This window comes from Solea solea, chromosome 4, assembly GCF_958295425.1.
Source record: "Solea solea chromosome 4, fSolSol10.1, whole genome shotgun sequence".
Taxonomy (NCBI): Eukaryota; Metazoa; Chordata; class Actinopteri; order Pleuronectiformes; family Soleidae; genus Solea; species Solea solea.
Window position 1 is genome coordinate 15,110,033 of NC_081137.1, and position 18,265 is coordinate 15,128,297.

At 39.4% G+C, this 18,265-nt stretch overlaps 2 protein-coding genes across 5 annotated transcripts; one reads left to right on the forward strand and one right to left on the reverse strand.

Moving 5' to 3' along the window:
* Window positions 1-486: 486 nt before the first annotated feature.
* On the forward strand, window positions 487-12,663 carry rps6kb1a (ribosomal protein S6 kinase b, polypeptide 1a). Of its 3 annotated transcripts, none has more exons than XR_009240121.1 (15): window positions 487-704; window positions 2,733-2,776; window positions 3,205-3,325; window positions 4,842-4,910; window positions 6,050-6,197; window positions 6,311-6,368; window positions 6,832-6,932; window positions 7,188-7,278; window positions 7,386-7,476; window positions 7,568-7,675; window positions 7,790-7,852; window positions 8,137-8,214; window positions 8,295-8,402; window positions 8,975-9,143; window positions 9,534-9,670. XR_009240121.1 is itself a non-coding variant. In XM_058627963.1 (15 exons), exons 1-15 carry the CDS (start codon window positions 633-635, stop codon window positions 9,796-9,798), a joined length of 1,530 nt encoding a protein of 509 aa, XP_058483946.1. In that variant the 5' UTR covers window positions 489-632; the 3' UTR covers window positions 9,799-12,663. The 3 variants fall into 3 exon arrangements, 2 of the variants coding, with proteins under 2 accessions (XP_058483946.1, XP_058483947.1); XM_058627963.1 differs by having other exon boundaries at window positions 489-704; window positions 9,031-9,143; window positions 9,534-12,663; XM_058627964.1 differs by having other exon boundaries at window positions 617-704; window positions 3,240-3,325; window positions 9,031-9,143; window positions 9,534-12,663.
* Window positions 12,664-13,723: 1,060 nt separating this feature from the next.
* rnft1 (ring finger protein, transmembrane 1) lies at window positions 13,724-18,118 on the reverse strand. Of its 2 annotated transcripts, XM_058628421.1 has the most exons (10): window positions 17,843-18,118; window positions 17,452-17,493; window positions 16,544-17,007; window positions 16,393-16,469; window positions 16,200-16,300; window positions 15,711-15,864; window positions 15,469-15,627; window positions 15,315-15,380; window positions 15,112-15,213; window positions 13,724-14,766 (listed from the first exon to the last, which is right to left on the reverse strand). In XM_058628421.1, exons 1-10 carry the CDS (start codon window positions 17,866-17,868, stop codon window positions 14,632-14,634), a joined length of 1,326 nt encoding a protein of 441 aa, XP_058484404.1. In that variant the 5' UTR covers window positions 17,869-18,118; the 3' UTR covers window positions 13,724-14,631. The 2 variants fall into 2 exon arrangements, with proteins under 2 accessions (XP_058484404.1, XP_058484405.1); XM_058628422.1 differs by lacking the exon at window positions 17,452-17,493 and having other exon boundaries at window positions 17,843-18,116.
* Between the last annotated feature and the right edge of the window lie 147 nt (window positions 18,119-18,265).

The following is an 18,265-nucleotide window of genomic DNA, read 5'->3' on the forward strand; positions in this document are numbered from 1 at the left end:
GGAAGAAGTTTTGAAATGATTTATTGTGGTCTGGGGATTTATGGATATAATTTGTCTTATGTGTCAGCTTTTCCATTTTGAATATTTCCAGAATTCACAATGCCATTTTTTTTTTTACAATGTATTAAATTCTTGTAATTTCAGTGTCATCTGTTTACATCGTCAACTCAAATGACCCGGGGGCCACTCAGTCAAGGCATTCCATATTTATATTGTTAAATTGGTTTTCATTACGATATTTCATAGAATTTCAAAATAAAATGTATGTTATAATTAAATCCATTAAACAGACACATTTAAATTGAATTAGTAATATTTTTTATAATTGAATTAACTTTTACATGCAGAATGTAGTCTTTTACAAGAGGAGATGTGTGCAAAACGCATTCTATCCGCTTTAAACTTTGTTCTTCACTATGTTGATGAATGGTAGACTATAGTGAGCAGTGCCAGTGGTGAACACTAGAGGCTTCTTCTGCTTCTCCATCATCTCTTTTCGTCTTGTTTTGGTTTGCTGGATGTGAGGCCACGCGTTCTGCTCCGCTATACCCGGTTGTAGCGGGAACGGTTCTCCCATGAGGTGGGGGAGCGGGTGTGTTTACTCGTTAGACGCAAACTGAAGTGCCGTGGTCATGGCCGGGGTTTTCGACATCGATTTGGATCAACCGGATGAGAAAGTCTCTGACGACGAACTTGAGGACGGGGTGAGTGGACGTTAACGTTTAGGCTAATTCTACCGCTTCCTCTGTTAGCTAGTTAGCAATACGCTAGCCGCTGCTACGGGGCCCGCGTTGCTAACCAGGTATTCATTATCGGACATGTCCTCGTTTGACATTTTCCCGCGGATTCTGGTGACTCAGAATTGAACAACCAGCGGTCCGTGTTTTCATAGGTTTCTGTCTCATTTTCGGAGTATAAACCCACGAGCTTTAGCTTACAGTCAGTTTCATCGCCCAACGAGACAAACATTTTCATCAGATTAACAGTGTTACCGGCTGACAGGTTGTTGTTATACCTGCTGAAGTAAACCTGGACACCGCTCTTTCTCACTGTTATTAAATGTTCTGTTATTCACGAAACAGACGGCGAACATATACGCGACAGAGTCGGCAAACAAAGGGTTACCCGGTTAAAACTGCAAAACTGCCGTGAAACCGCGACAACGAGAGCAGAACGTAAACGAATGTGATGTTGTGGAGCGTCCGATGATGGACTCATATCGTAACTGGCTACATGCTATGGATGGGTATTCGTCTGTGTTATGGAAATACCTCCCCACGCAGCCAATACTATGAACGACACATGTAGGCTTGCCCTGAAAAACACAAAAGTTGGCAATAAGTTGAATATTGATTAACTTAATGTAAAGTTGGCCACCAACAAGCTGCGACCGGGATATATATTGTATGTTAGCGTTCTCAAATATCCTGGAGCTTTATGTACACACACACACACACATATATATATATATATATATATATATATATGTGTGTGTGTGTGTGTATATATACATGTATAATATGTATATATATATATATATATATACATATATGTATGTGTGTGTGTGTATATATATATATATACACATATATATACATTCAACTTGGGATTTCACTGCAGCAAAATGTCTTTCAGTGAATTATTTAGTCAACAGATAATTTAGATCAGAGTGCAGAGATATTTAAGTAGAAAATAAACAACCACGCAAATATAGGCCACATTGTCCATAATATTTCTAAAAAAAAGATTGGCATAGGCTTTTGGTCAATGGCGATGGGACAATACACGATATTGTTGTGGGTTGCATTAACATCAGCACTCACAATAAGTTGATCATGGTGTATTTCCATTATCTGTTTAATGGTGAAATTATTAATATTTCATGGTTGAATGAGAGTCAGCCATGCTCTGCATTCATTCCAGAACCCCATTATTTATTATGGCTGTATTTAACCGATCTAAACATAATTTCCAAAAACAACAGGGATCGACACATGTGGCCAAACTCGAACTGCAGTCTCATCCTAGGCTCAGGCCAAAGCGGTGACAGAATTTTACTCAGAAACAAGATGCACACTAAAGCAGTCAGTCATTTGTTGATATTTTCTGATTCCATACCTTCACAGCCTTGCTGCTTGCCACTTACTGCTCGGTAATGGTGGGTGGAATTCAAACCACTGGTGTTTACCCTGAGACATATGGAAACACACATGATGTCACCCTTACAATATAAGTCAGGCTGCAGGCCATTGTAGGCAGCAGGGAGGTTATGGAAATAGTGCCAAATCTGACATACTGATGGGCAGCGGTTTTATTGTTCATACATGTTAACATAACATATGCATGCATATCTGTGATTTAAAACCCATTAGTTATGTGTCCCAAACTCTCTCCCAGCACTAGTTTTCTCGGCTCTGAACCAGAGACTCCTTAAATTATTTAACAACATTGCATCCACTCTAATCCTGGGGTCTGTGTCATGCAACTTAATGTTCAAAAACCCAAACTATCCCTTTGAGGATACAAACCAAATGAGGGCAGAGTATGGACAGAAGCCTCTGTTCACTTCTGTTTACAAATCTTAAAATTATTTTAAAGTGTATTTTATATATAAATAGCAATCATGTCATGAATAGCAACTATTTTGGGCAGGATGATAATCTTGATGCACTTTGTCCCATGCTGATTTGTAAACATTCCCTCCCTCTTGTGTCCTGTTGTTGTATTTTCAGGGCCAGCTCAGTGAGTACATGGACCAGTGCACTGGCTTTGACTTGTGAGTATATATGCCAATACTGTGAATCCTCAAGTACCAAAACAGGACTCCAAAACTGCATCAAACATTGATCAATAAGGACTTTTACTGATTTTATGGAATAGTTGAGGGATTGTTTCATGAATCAATTAATTGACTGATATAAAATTCTGCATTTTTAAAAAAAATACTAAACTGTTGAGTATCCTGATATGCTAATGTATAAAAATGTCCCTCCCCCAACCTGGATCTATTTCTAACCTTATCTATTTTAAAGCATCCAGTTGATCAGTACACATTTATCCCTTTATCCATGTCTTTGTATAAATTCCAAATGTTGTCACACTAATTTATAATGCTGCTGCCTGTCTTGAAAATTATAAACTCGTTGAGTTGAACATTGTGAATGTTTATTTATTATTTATTTTCTTTATTCTTTGTTTTGCCAGTAACATGGATGACTGTGAGAAGTTTGAAATTTCAGAGAACAGCGTGAACAAGGGAACAGAGCAGATCAGGCCTGAATGCTTTGAGCTGCTGAAAGTTTTGGGAAAAGGTGGCTATGGAAAGGTGAGTCAAGTGATTCTTTATGATGATTTGGGTCCTTTACCCAACACCTTTTTCTGTACTAGGGAGTGATTGAGTGATTAGGATGGGCATGAGTATTTGATTATTTGCTTATAAAAAAAAGTTGCTCAGTTACTGTGACTATTTGTAACATATTAAAAATATACAAAACAAATGTTTTATTAAATGATTGCATTTATAAACACATTTTTTTCCTACTCCAATTACTACCTAATTTGTGGGGCATCTATTATCACAAGGTGGCAGCAAATATTTAGTAAGTGGACTTCATGTGTGTTTGCAGAAGTGATGACATTTAAAAGATTTCTTGAATGCCTCTTGGAGCTGCTCCTCTAATCTCAGCATGCTGTAGATCCCACAGAAGTGATGAAATTTACCAGGGTTTTTAAATGCATTTGGTTAGCTGCTCCGGTTAGTTCAACATGCCATGACCACTGCATTACTTTCACTAGCTCTCATGAGCTAAACTCCAGCTACTGGAGTTCGAAATATTTGACAAATAATGCCATTGAATACTCAAGTAGCATTTTTGCTAGAAATCCATAATTAACATTTCACATTCATTTAGATGATGCCTTTCACCTACAAATGTACTTTTTTTGTGTAATTGGACACATCTGTAAAGTCAGACTGTGTAAAAACAACATTTAGTCCTCATGAACAGAAACGGTGTACGTCTAGATTAATTTAGATGCTGGAACTTTAGTTTCCAAATAGACCCTTCCCTGTTTTTCTTATCAGAGAAACACCTGCATACATGTATAATTAATCTACATTATTGCCAGTTGGTGGGTTGATGATGGCTAATGAGAACATTTCACCTAACCCTATATTCCTCTGTGACTTAACTTGAAATTTAGATTTTGAGGCTGGTGCTTATGTATTTCACTGACTGACATAGTAGGCACTAAAACTGTGTGAGTTTTTGATTTTCAATGGGTTGGCTAAGGCTTATTACAATTAAAATTGAAAAATGTTGTCTTCAAAAATATTTTTCCCTGAAAAAGCATAGGGAAAAAAATAAGATCAAAGACCTGGAACCATCTCCTGCTTAACCCAAACCCCAACATGAAACATAATTGAACTGTGATTGGCTGCAGCCCTTTGCATGTAACCTACAGTTTGACTACCCAGTCAAACATTTGAGAATACATAATGTAATGTCTCACTTAAGTCTGAAATTTAAATATACAACAAATAATGTGTTTTTTCATTAATAAATCATGGAATCTTCTTATTGAAGTAAATTTTGATTTATCCAGCAGTTGAGTGTTTTTATAAATTTTAGTGTAGGCAATTAACTGGACTTTTAATAAAAAGTGACTAAAGAAAATGTATTTATTAAAAGCATAAATTTCTTGTCATACTTTTCATCAGCCAGAATGACTGTGAAAAGGTAGTATTGGTAATCTGTGGTATTAAAAGGGTTGTAAATGTATTTACCCTGCATGTAGCCTGTGTTATTGTTTTTTGCTTTATAAGATGTCAACTTTTACAGGTGTTTCAAGTTCGAAAGGTATCTGGTGCAACGTCTGGGAAGATCTTTGCAATGAAAGTTTTGAAGAAGGTGAGTGAATCTGTGTCTCTTAGGGTTGGCCAAATGTCTTTATTATTTAATCTTATATTAGCATTGAAATACTGTTAAGTGTAATGCTTATTAAATGTGTACACACAGAGTAGTTTAATGATTATCTTTTTTGCTGATTTTTTTTTTTTTTACCCCTGTTTGGACTTGGGACACAGCAATGGTGTGACATTATTTGTATGCTGTGTCCTTAATTTCTGTCAAGCAATATACAGCGACAGCGCAGAGGCGGGCAGGGGCAAGAAGCATTTATCCTGTCAATCTGCTCCATCAATCTGTCTGCAACTGTCTTGCTTTACGAGGACAATGTTGCCGTTGCCTCAGTCTGTCTTGACATAAAACCATTCACTTCCTCTGCAACACAGTCATATCGGCCACAAGAGCTAAACATCACTACACTGAGAAACACAGAGAGAGTCACGTGGAGCTGATGGGCTTCATCTGTATTGTGTAACTAAATTTGACAATAACCTTTTAAATAACATGCATAAAATGAAACTGATTGACCTTCCTTGTGTGTTTTGGGAACGGCTATTCAAAATAATATTAGTTGTTACAGAAATAGAAAAAAAAGAAGTCAGAAACTTAATATTTTGCCCTTTCAAGATTTATTGGGAAGTGAGTCATGATAGATTAGCATTTCAAAAAGTGGGTCCCAACATACAAAGGTTGGGAAACACTGATCTAATCCAAATGTTTAATAGGCACTCAATTGACTGCTTTATGCAGCTGAACAGTGTATTGTAATTCACATACACTGTATGTTACCATGTGTCCTATTGTGACAAACTGGTTCATTCAGCTCTCTAGCTACAAAAGAAGTGTAGACCACCCAAACTAACGACAACAGGCTTTTTCCTAAGAATTCCCAGAGCTGATGCTTGGGTTCAGCTTGGCCAACTCTCTGCAGTTGACACATGTCTGACTTTGCTTGGAAAGCCAGCTCATATTCCCCGAAGCTAGAGGTTCTGTTGTTTTTTTCTTTAACTGTAGCAACCATCCTGACGTTCAGATTCCCGCTCCACCTCTGCACTTGTTGACATGATGAGCCATTATGGTTTCAGTTATGGCCTGAATATTTTCACACTCTGACTATTTGTACTTCTTGGTTTCTTGCCAAGGCCATGATCGTACGTAATGCTAAGGACACAGCACACACCAAAGCTGAGAGGAACATCCTGGAGGAGGTGAAGCATCCTTTTATTGTGGACCTTATCTATGCCTTCCAGACAGGTGGAAAGTTGTACCTCATTCTGGAGTATCTGAGCGGTGAGCATATTGACGTACACTCAAGCATGGAGCAGATCTTAACATGCTGTGTTTGATGACGTGTGAGTAGTGAAATACGGCTCCGCATTTCAGATTTTTTTTCTTTGTGACAGGAGGAGAGCTGTTCATGCAACTGGAAAGAGAGGGCATCTTTATGGAAGACACAGCATGGTAAGAACATGTAGGAACGATAAAACACGGTGTTGAAGGCCTGATCTTTGGCTTGTTCTGCCCAAATTTTGTAATCTTTAAAGAAACTGAGGATGACAACTGTTTCCTGACACTGATATTTAGTGAAGAAGTAAAAACCTTTAGTTTGTTGAAAACAGGTCAGGTATATGGTCAGTTTATCTCAGGCAGGATCAGGACGTCAGTCGCAGACTCTTCCCGCACATGTTGTTCAGTTACAGTAATGCCTGTAGCTGAAAACGGTGATTACATGTCCTAAGCTGCTGATTAAATAAGGGTGTGTAATATTATGAATAACCTATGTGAGGTGGAGAACAACACCCATGGGAGCAGTGAGTAATGTTGAACATTATTATGGTGGAACATTTACAGATGGAAAAGAAAATAAGAGATGGTACAGAAATAGATTATCACGATGACTCCACTTCCTTGTTTCCCTTGAAAGTTTTTACCTGGCTGAGATCTCGATGGCACTGGGTCACTTGCACCAGAAGGGCATCATCTACAGAGACCTGAAACCTGAGAACATCATGCTCAACAACAACGGTACATAAACTTGAATTGTTCCTCAGTAAAGGCAGACAACTTTTAGATTTTAGTTTAGTTCAGTGCGATGATTCCATTGTTCATTTTGACACTTATTTCAGGACTTGAATTTCCCAATGGGATGAATAAAACACCTATTTATCTACCTACGTATACAGTATCTATGTCTGGTTTATCTGATACTTAAATGCTGTGTACAATGTAATGTGCAGTTTCCCCCTCATCTTCTTGCTGTGGTTCCTTTTTTGTTTTAAGGGCATGTGAAGTTGACAGACTTTGGTCTATGCAAAGAGTCCATCCATGACGGAACAGTCACCCACACCTTCTGTGGAACTATTGAATACATGTACGTCACAGTCATTCATCACGCAGAATTTGGACTCAGATTTGAAGACAGAGAAACTGTATTGTGCATCTTCCTTATCAGCTTTTGCATTCTGTCTCCTTCTTCAGGGCTCCAGAGATCCTAATGAGGAGTGGACACAACCGGGCAGTGGACTGGTGGAGTCTGGGAGCTCTCATGTATGACATGCTAACAGGCGCAGTAAGTGCACACCACTTGATCACATTACAGTTGCTGTTTTGGATTATGGGTTTGTTTTGACTGTCGTCCCTGATGCACTTCTCTTTCACAGCCACCATTCACTGGGGAAAACCGAAAGAAGACAATTGACAAAATCTTGAAATGCAAACTTAATCTCCCACCTTACCTCACACAAGAAGCCAGGGACCTTCTGAAAAAGGTGAGTTCTAAAAATCCATCATTATACATCCTTGATGCATCACTGGCTTAGTCGTTTCTTCAGAATGATATGAAGAGGCAGAAAGAAAAAGAGGCTTCACACTTTGTCTTTCAGCTGCTGAAACGAAACGCCTCAATGAGACTCGGAGCTGGACCTGGTGATGCTGCTGAGGTCCAGGTGAGAAGAATCAATCCCTAACTCACTTACAAGTGGTAGTGGTTAAAATCTACCCTGACGAAATGGTACACCCCTTCATGTGACACGTCATCATGTAAACTCGATTCAACAAGTTTTCACCCTTAAAGAGGCTGCTGTCAGCTGTGTGACCAAAAAACTCCTTGTTTGAAGGGCTAGTTTGTCTTCACACTCCTCTACCTCAACAAGAATCAGGAAATGAGGACTTTTTAATGGTAAACCTGTGTGTAATTATGAAATATTAATGTTTTTATTAACTTTCCTAGGCTCACGCGTTCTTCCGACACATAAATTGGGATGACCTCCTTGCTCGCAAAGTAGAGCCTCCATTTAAACCTTTCCTGGTAAGGTTTTTTTGTTTTTTTTCATGCAGCAATGTGACCCGTTAATGCAACATGATTAACTGACCTACTTCTTTTGGCAGCAATCGGCTGATGACGTCAGCCAGTTTGACTCCAAGTTCACCAGCCAGACTCCAGTAGACAGCCCTGATGACTCCACACTCAGTGAAAGTGCCAATCAAATCTTCCTGGTAGGTTTTTTTTTGTTCGTTTCATCTTTTTTCTGTCCTGGATTAAATGTGTTTTTTATAGCAGTAACCAGGAGAGTAACTGCTATATTTGTGTATTATGTTCAATAAAGAACATAAGATCATGAGGTTCAATAAAGAACATAAGATCATGAGGTTGCATCTTGAGCTTAACCCAGTCAATGAATTTGAATGTAGTAAAAATGTTGCGAAGCTCAGAGCATTTAGTGTTCATTAATCAATCTTTTTTTTAATTATTGAATTACACTGAATTTAAGTGCAGCATTGACAGCTGGGATAATGTGTTATTTTTGGTTTGATGAGGGTTTTTAATAGAAAGATGTGGCATGTACTTGCCCTTTTACAGTTTGTGTTTTCTGACCATCCAAAACATATTTTTTTCTTTTTGTTGTTCTTTTATTTTCAAAAGCAAGTCTTGTGAGAATCAGTAAATGTGTCCCATCTGGTTTAGTGCTGTTTGTTTTCCTGGAAGCTTCAGTCACTGTTCCACCACATTGCATGATATGGTTTGCTCAGCATTTTATTTCTCATCATCAGCTGTGGGTTGTTTTCAGAAAGGAAGAGGTGGACTCAGATCTCCCTCTGTTTTTGTCTCCCACCCGTTCCCCAGGGTTTCACATATGTAGCCCCATCTGTGCTGGAAAACGTCAAAGAGAAGTTCTCGTTCGAACCCAAAGTCCGCTCACCACGGAAGTTCCCAGGAAGCCCAAGAACACCTGTGAGGTAACGGCAAGTTGTTTTTGTCTCCAGTTCCACTAAATGCCATTGGTCGTTTGCAGATTTCTCTCACAGTGAGTCATACCCACATTGATGACTCATTTGCTGACCTTGTAAACGTAGCCTACTTGGCTTAAATAAACTTATCCAGTGTAAATAAAGGCTTCTTTCCATTGCCACAACAGTAAAACTCTGAGAGCTTAAAAAATAAGTGATCACAGTCAGTTGAAGAAAAACAATTTGAGATATAAGGAGGGAAAACTTTGATGGCATGCAAATAGTTTAGCTCAATTAATTTCCCAGATTTTTGATGATTAATAACATCCAGTGTTTACACAGAAGAACTGGCCTAAAGCACAGAATTGTCCAAGTTTCATTCATCTCCCTCTCCGACAGTCCGGTGAAGTTTGCGAGAGGAGACTGTTGGCCCAGGGGACCCACACTGATGGGCAGCTCATCCCTGCTGTCACCAGCCTCTGGAGAGCAACAGATGGACGGTTCCGCTGTGGAGCAAATGGACACGAGCAGCAGCAGCGGCGCCTCCGAGGCCTCTGCACCACTTCCCATCAGGCACCCTTCAGGCATGAATGCTGGGCTTTACAAGAAGCAGGCCTACCCCATGAACTCCAAGCGACCTGAACATCTACGCATGAATCTATGACGCTTGGCTTTCCTGCGAACATTAGGATTCCTTCCAATTTCCCCTTCCCTTTAACCTTTTTTTTCTTTTCTTTTTTTAAAGACTTGTAGAAATTTTAAAAATTGACTGATGCTGTCAACGCCGATCACCAGCTCTTCCAGCAGCGCCTTCTTCTCTTTGGCCTACGATATTCACCGATTCAGCTTGACCTCCTCAGCCTGTCACAGATAATCAGCTGTTACCTTATGCTGCTTTTCCACTACATGGTCCCGCCGTCACCTCAGCATGGGCGGAGTCATCACAGCAGCCGTGACTTCGTTTTATACACGAGACACACAAACTAGTGACTTGTAAAGCAATTGTTTACGATTTTCTGAATCATTAGAATCCGTTAATTAAAAAGATTAGTTCAGCTGTTCCTGCATGACCGGGGTACAGACTCCGTCTGACACAGTCACAGTACTAAAATACAGCGGTAGGGTTTGTGATGCGGCTCGTCGCTCTTGATCGCTGGCTTTCAGCAGTGCTGTTGCTAAAGATTCGCCTGTTAAATATTGAGATTTTAGACATTTCTGTCTAAGTCTTTTTAACTGATCTACAGTTCGGCATTGTTCGGTTTGATTCTAGTGTGGGACGTCATGCTCCTGCCTCTTCCAGTGACGGCACACGTAATATTGCCTCATGCTCGCTTGGAAACTCGCCAGAGCAGGTACTGAAAAAAGAACCAGGTACTATCGCTAATGGAAACGCAAAATAGCTGTGCAGAGGCGAGGCGAGTCACGCTGGGACCATGTAGTGGAAAAGCCCGTTAGTCTTCACATGTCTGTTAAAAAGGCAGGTTTCTGTGATAGATGAATCATTTCTGAATTTTTTTCTAACCTAAGTATGAACTATACCCTCATGTAAATGTGAAACTCAAATTGAAACCATTTAGGTAAAATAACATAATACATACAGTAAGTCAGTGTTTATACCCTCTAATAATTGCTTCTGAAGCACTGATGAGTGAAAGATATGGAGTGGGAAATCTCTGGGATGACCCGAAGAGGACAGTGCAGAGGAGACACCCCCTACAATCTGACAGCTGACAGACCGCAAACCAAAAATAGACTGAGTGCTCTACTTAAAATCAAAAGGTTACCTCAACACAGTTTTTTTTTCCACCCAGGTTATTATCAGGTGTATTTTCTTTTGTTCCTAAATGGCTTCAGTTTGTTTCTCACTTGGATGTTTACAGGTTGTAGATCACATTATAGATTTTGAAAATCACAAAAATCTGCCACATGGTTTGACAGGCTTGGTGTTGCGAGAGAGGAATTACGCAGCCAACATGTCTGTTGACATCAAGTTGAGTAATTCCAGCAAATGAGGGTGCTGGGTCTGTTTCAGTGTGATATACTGGCATTATAATATGTATTACTGGTGCTCTTCTATCCTCATGTCTGGACAATGTTACCTTTTAGTGTTTATGACTTGTTGCCTCCACCACAAGAGATTTGGGTTCTATGGGCTTTTATTGTTTTCCTCAACATGCCAGATTTATTTTTGTTTAATGACCACCCTGTGATAAGAATTTACAGTTTAGATTAAGTAAAATAACGACATAAAAATTCCAGTGAACACAAGCATTCCTGTATGTTTGAGGAAGAAAATCACTTTGCCTTTGGAGGTCTTCTACCGCTACCGATTACAAATTCTGGCAACGCTTTTTTATTTTTGCAGAATGGAAGGTCTCCTGTAGTTAGCCTGTCCAGAAGCACTGTACAGTTACTTTGAGCTGAATGTAAACACACTTTTAATGCCTTTTAACACGTTAAGTTGCGATTCAGCTTAATTTTTACCTCCAGTACAGATGCAGCCTTGTCACAGTCACAGAGACCAACGGTCACTGACACAGAATAGGTCTGGTTAGATTTATATCACTGCCTTTTACTTGAGGATGCGTTCATGTCTTCTGTTTCTCACGTGTGCTCTTTGTGCCCAGACACTAGTCACACAGCTGTCTGTCATGGTGTTAAACCCAGACTCATGAGTGAAACAGCTTCTAAGATGTTTTTTAAATGATATGTTTGACCTGTTCGTGCTACATCCTAAACAAGTTTGCAGCCTAAACACCGTATCCGATGTAGTTATAGAAATTGAAAATTAAACACATGGAGAGGAGTCTCTTGCATTTTAAATACTTGATGTTTTCAATTGACCGATGAAACTGTTATTGAACCAAATGATTTTTGTCTCGACAGAAGGTTCAAAAGTAAACCTGTTTTTTCCTCATACGTTCTTCATCATATGTTATTTTCCCACATTGAAACTGGGATACATTTTAATGTTTCATTAGGTTATAGTCCATATTTTTTCTACATAGGTGTTAAGTTTTAATATTCATATTCATTATGTTACGCACAAGTGATTTATCTTGTTGCTCATTCCATTTTTTTATTCCATTTGGTTTCTTTGTTTATATTTATTTAAAGCACCCGTTTACCACTACATTTTTCATATTATGCTATCTAGTATTTATTATGTTGCAGATTATGTGGTCATCTTATTTTGCATTTTTATTTTTGGAATATTTTGCAAGCATGTAGAGTATGATTTTCTTTCTTACAGCAACTTCAGAAGCAGCTTTTTTTTATTCTTAAATTGAGGATGTTGACAATGTTTTACAGTATTTATTGTTAATCATCATTTGGGGTTTTCTTGCTAGACTTTTTGCAGTGCTTACCATGAGAGCTGTTTATTGTGGATAAAACTGATGCAAAAACCAATGAGATTAGCGTTGTGCCTTTTAAGTACACTGTGTATGTGGATACAGTATGCTGTATATTGTGTTTGTGGAAAAGGCTGAAAGTTGATCCATAAAGTTCACATACTGTTAGATCTCAAGATTGTTTATTTCTTTGCTTGACACTAACACATATTATCTGACTCTGTCAGGTTTGTGAGCTGGGTGGGGAGACTAGCATCGATACTATTGCTTCGATCCAGGTATGTTTGAGAAGCATCCTCCACATTTAGATGTTTGAGAACAGAACAACCTCTGTGATCAAGCTGACTTCAGGTGATAAACACTATCTTTGTATAAAAGGGTGTTTCACATTTCTGTTGATGTTACAGCCTAGGGAGCTCCAGCGTGTAACTTCTGTCGCCCTGGCAAGGAAATTGTGAGTAATACACAGTAATACCTAAAACACTGCTGGTACCTCTACACAATGTTTGTCTCAAGCCGTGTTTCCATCATGGTGCAGTACAGTACGGTTTGGAATGGTAAAGCCCTTGGTCAGCCTTGTGTTTGGACTGAGAATAGTACCTTTACTTGGTAGGCGGAATAGAATAGAATAGACTTTATTTGTCTTTTTGCAGGTAAAAACACAATGAAATTGGGGAGGCTTCTCCGTAGGTGTGAAAAAAAATTTAATTAAAATAAAACAAATATGTTTGCCTGGCAAACAATCCTAAATAACGACAGCGATAAGCAATCGGATGTGTGCTGTGCCTGATGGCCGTGTCATCAGGTGATGTTGTACCTGCGCGCCAAAAACAAAGTATTTATTCCATCAAACTGCTTAAATGTCCAGGTTTTTTAGCAATAGGATACACTTTAAAAATAATTTGTGGGCCCATTTAAGCGTTGTTGGCTATCCTCTTTTGCCTTTTGCAGGCATCTTGCTTTATTACTATAACGTAGCCGTCGTGCTACCGCCTTACCTACATCAACAATTCATTTCCTGGGCAACATCAGATTCAAAACAATTCTTCACTGAGAAACAGTCGCATGGAGCTGATAATCCACTTTACTCTGCAGTGTATGAACTAATTTGATGTTTAGATTAGAAAAATAAGCACTGAGGTGTTAATCTGCAACTTCAGAAAAGTATCTTTTAAAACAAGCAAATGCAACATGTTTTATGACAGGGATTTTCGTTGTATTTCATGATGCAAGCAAGACATTCAAATGTGGAACTTTATTCAGGTTCAGTTCATGAATCTTAATGAGTACAAAATAACACAGTGAAATTATTTTGGGACACAATAAAATAGATGTTTTTCCCCAGTCTTTGGTTTGTACAAAAACGAGACTCAGACACCTCCATAGAAAAATAATTTTCTGTGTTAATTAATCTCACAAGCTTAGTAGCATTTAGTAGAAATAGTTTTTTTTTTTTTATTCTGGCCATAACTGGACCATGAAACATTATTGTGAAAAGTTTGTTTGGTAGATGTCAGCCCCCAAATGTCACATTCTTTTACCTGAGCAGAAGTTTGCAGCTGCTCAACAAATATTGTTACAAATCAGGTACGTCGTGTCCACAGACGGAAGAAACACTGGGTTTAAGACAGGATTGATGCATTTCCTTTGTTTGTTTGTTCAAATGAACCACAGAAGAAAAACCTGTTTAAAATACTTTGTGAAAATATTTCTTTATCTTCCCATATTTACAAGTAGAAGAAAACCGAGTAGTAGAACCGTTTGCTGCCACACAGAGAAAGTTTATATTAACATTTAAGGTAAGTAAAAGCAACAAGGGAAAACAACTTAAAATGGGAAAAGACAAAAAAAATGCAAATTAAAAAAAACACTTAATGGGCATGAAAATCATCTTTCAATTGTCTGTCAAGAGTGACAAGTAGGGATGCTACTGGTTAATGATCCAGAAACATGCCTTCTGTAGGTGAACATTGTGTGCCTTTACTGATCTCAGCCCACAGTGGCTACAGCCCTTAGCTGATCAATGAAACAGTGTGTACAACATTATTTGTCAGTGGGGTTTGACAGCCATAGAAAATCACATATTCAGTATAAAGTAATACCAATGTCCCTCACTCCAACGCTCCCAATATATGACTTATCGATTAATAAATCTGCAAGTGTGGAGATGTGGCGCCGTCCCTCCATTGGTAGACTTTTTCTGTGATCACAGTGCGGCACAGCGGGCAGCTCTTCTCACGGTTAAACCACAGAGCGATGCATTTGTCACAGAAAATGTGCTGTACAATAGAAACACAATAGCATGTCAGTGGGTCATGTACATGAATTGAGGGAAAAAAAGAGAAGTGTTAATTATAGGATATTTTGGTATTTTTAGTTTGTGTGCTACTCAAATGTGGTCTTTTAAGAGTTAATGCTCCTGCTCAGTGACTACGAGCCTGCTTTCATCGTGTGCTGTGACTCAACAGCACAGAGATGAAGAGGGGAGACATGCCAGCCTGACAGATGCCTTGAGGATTTTTATCTGCCTCCTGTTGCCAAACGGAACATTGGGGAAAATTCCTACTAACTACAAAGCCTGAGTAAAGTTACACTATGACAGGCTTGTTGTGATGTGGTTTTACCTGACAGAGAAGAGCCCGAGGCTCTCTGTACTCTCCCCGACAGATGGGGCAGACATCTCCGGCCATGCTGCACTGACTCCTAGTGGCCGCTGTGCCTGTGAGCTGAGAAACAAAGGAAAAACAAAAACACCTCAATACAGCGGATTACTGATCCTGAACAGAACTTTTTTTTTTTTTTTTTTTTTAAATGGTTCAGAACTCACCTCTCCCTTTAGACATTGCCTCACAGTTTTCAGTAAAGATGTCCACTGTCCATACAATGCTAAAAGCTGAAAGACAGAACATTATTTTTTACTTAAGTGGCAGTTTTCAACATTACTACTTAGATCTGTGACAGTTACGTTTCCATGATCACACCTTCAGTATGAGGTAGAGCAAAGCCAGCAGGACCCCAAGTGTGAGTCCAAGGGTGCCATCAGCCTCCTGGTGGATGACTAGGTATTGAAACCACAGTGAAACTGGAGCCATGGCCTGGTGCACCTGACACAGCTCCTCAGTCAGCATCAGCCACCTTCCCTGGAGACATAAAATCACAGAGATTTAATTGTGGCGATAATGTCTTAAATTATCAAGGTCAGGAAGAAATCCACCAGTCTTACCTGGGTTCTGTAGGTCACCCATGAAGATGGCAGCAGCAGAATAAGGCACTTGATCCCCATAAAGAGGAACTTTATTATGAAGTTGGTGATGCCAACTGCCCATAGAACCTCCCAGAAACCCAGCTGCTCAATGGTTGGGCTGAGGAAGATGAGGCTGAAGGGAAGATGACATTTCGATCAAGTGGCACAATCTCGGTCCCTGCTTCTCAAACCATGGTTTATTTAATAGCTTAATATATGTAAGCAGCATATTTAAGCACACAGTGGCCAATATACCACACTACATATTGATCAAATGTTAATTGTACAAGTATAGACATATTTTTTTTTCATGATGCAATGCACTCAATTTAAGTCTTGTAGTCAAGTCACCCAGGAAGCAGCTCTGTCGTCTTCCTCAGCCCACAAACACAAACAGCATCATATAATCCAAAAAAAGTAACAATTAGACAATCCTGCTCTACTGAGAGGTGATGAACTGAACCTTACCAATGGTAAAGTGTCTCAGTAAGAAAAGTGTAGTAAAGCAGAACGGTGGAAGAAATCAGGAAGAGAAGCAGCCACACGCACTCTAGTTTTGAGTGACGATCCTGAGGATGCACACAAGTAAAAACACGGTTCAGGCATTTACCAGCAATGATGATGTGCAGCATGAATCATGACTTTCATGTAATTGACTTACCTGAAGGAAAACCTGTTTTTGAATGTTTTTATTCACATATAAAAAAGTCATGAAGAGGCCAACCCCAACTGCTAGACCTAAGAATTAAGAGAACAATTAATAGGTTGTGTTTCCTGCTTGTTAAAATGCTCTCTGCATAACTCATATTTACCAAGAGTATGTTGGGTGACCAGTTTAGCACCCAGTATGATTAGGAAAGGAAGACTCTTTTGGAGCCAGCGGAACAGACAGCGAAGCTCCGATAAGGAGGTGCTGGGTTCTCCTGAGTCCAGATCAGAGTCTGACAGGTCAAGCTCAGGCTCTGAACTGGAGTGATGCGGATTCTGATTGTGTCCATGTGAATGTGAATGTGAATGTGAGTGGCTGTGGGAACCGACTCTGGACCTCCTGGATGATGCACCTCCACTGGACTCCCCAGGCCCACTTGTCATGGGCACTCGCACCTCATTACTCTCAGGGTTAGCAGCTGCTGCACCAGAGGCTGGTGTCCTGGTGAGAAGCACTGGTTCCAGAGTTAGGGATAAACCATTGACTACATGGTCGTCCTGCTCACTTGATTTAGGCTGCATTACAGTAGGAGACTCCCTCAGTTTCAGCGCTCTTCTGGAATCACTCCTTTGACAAGAAAAAAAAGTTTTTGAGGCCTCAGGCAAAATGTGTCCAATAACATCTGTATCAACATGCCTGATTTTAGTCAGTTAACTGATAAAAACAGCAAATGTAAGAATTCTTCAGTGGTGTTCTACTACAGTTGTTATCTATGCTGAATTGCGGCATTCCTCTGAATTTAATCATCCATTCTGAATCCAACCTCTTTTTTCCTATATTCAGGTAAAGAGTCCAGAGCAAAAAGTGAATTTCTCACACAGGAGAAGATTGATTTTGTTCTGTCTCGGGACTCAAAGGTTTATATTGTCATTCCATAGCTCAAAGACAGGTTAAGAGAAAAAAAGAACAAAGAAATAAATAATTGATTAAATTCAAAACAAGGCAGTGATGCAACATTACGGACCACGACCACTAAATATGCACATACACACATACATTCATAGAACTTACTTATTATGACTGCAAGACTGTGCAGCAATCTGAGGACATAAGCTGACAGGAAATAGAGTTGTCACTTATAACATTATTTAAGTTAAACTGACAATGTGAACCTCATTTATTTACATTGTACGTATTAAAATAGATTCAACAGAGACATTGTTGTTGAGTTAGACGGAGTTTTGTTTACAATGACTAACAGACAATCACTAACAGACGGACACATTCCGTTCTCCTGAGCATTACACAATTGTTGCGGGGTTATTATCGTCAGTTAAACTAATCGTCATTTTCAGGCAATAAACAGTAATATTAGACAGTAGAGGTGGAATCTCGTTAGCATTAGCATCTAGCAATTTTTTTCTACCAGGTCACACTTCCGGCTGTAAAAGCGTCCGCTCACCTGTCATTCTGCGCCCGGAGTTTCATGGTAAACTCTTGGTCCCCATGTAATACAGTGTTCGCGCTGCTAAAGGAAACAAAAGTAAATATAAACTAAAAAGAAAAGCAAGTTGTTAGCGTTCAGGCTAAGCCATAAGCTGCTCATTCAGACATCTTTACGGTGTTTGCGACAGTCGACGTCACTAACTTCTTCTGTTAGATTATACACGGAGTGTCTGGCGTTAAACGCTGCAATGGTGCCATCTACTGGTAGACTTCCAAATGACTCGCGGTCAATGGCATAGCAGTAAAACTGACGCGCTCATCTTCCTCGCCTCACCTCATATGCAGTCGCCTTCGATGACTTTGATGACTCTTAAAATATTTCAAACCGTAAAGGGGACAAAGTGGGCCATAATGTCAGATGTATGTTTAAGTATATGTA

Excerpts from the sequence above, each read along its gene's own strand:
- rps6kb1a (XM_058627963.1), top strand. The coding sequence starts at position 633 with ATGGCCGGGGTTTTCGACATCGATTTGGATCAACCGGATGAGAAAGTC. Across the intron at positions 7,279-7,385 it reads TGTGGAACTATTGAATACAT|GGCTCCAGAGATCCTAATGA; the intron begins GTACGTCACAGT and ends CTCCTTCTTCAG. Across the intron at positions 8,215-8,294 it reads CTCCATTTAAACCTTTCCTG|CAATCGGCTGATGACGTCAG; the intron begins GTAAGGTTTTTT and ends TTCTTTTGGCAG.
- rnft1 (XM_058628421.1), bottom strand. The coding sequence starts at position 17,868 with ATGAAACTCCGGGCGCAGAATGACAG. Across the intron at positions 16,301-16,392 it reads AAAAACAGGTTTTCCTTCAG|GATCGTCACTCAAAACTAGA; the intron begins GTAAGTCAATTA and ends GTGCATCCTCAG. Across the intron at positions 15,381-15,468 it reads TGCTCTACCTCATACTGAAG|CTTTTAGCATTGTATGGACA; the intron begins GTGTGATCATGG and ends TCTGTCTTTCAG.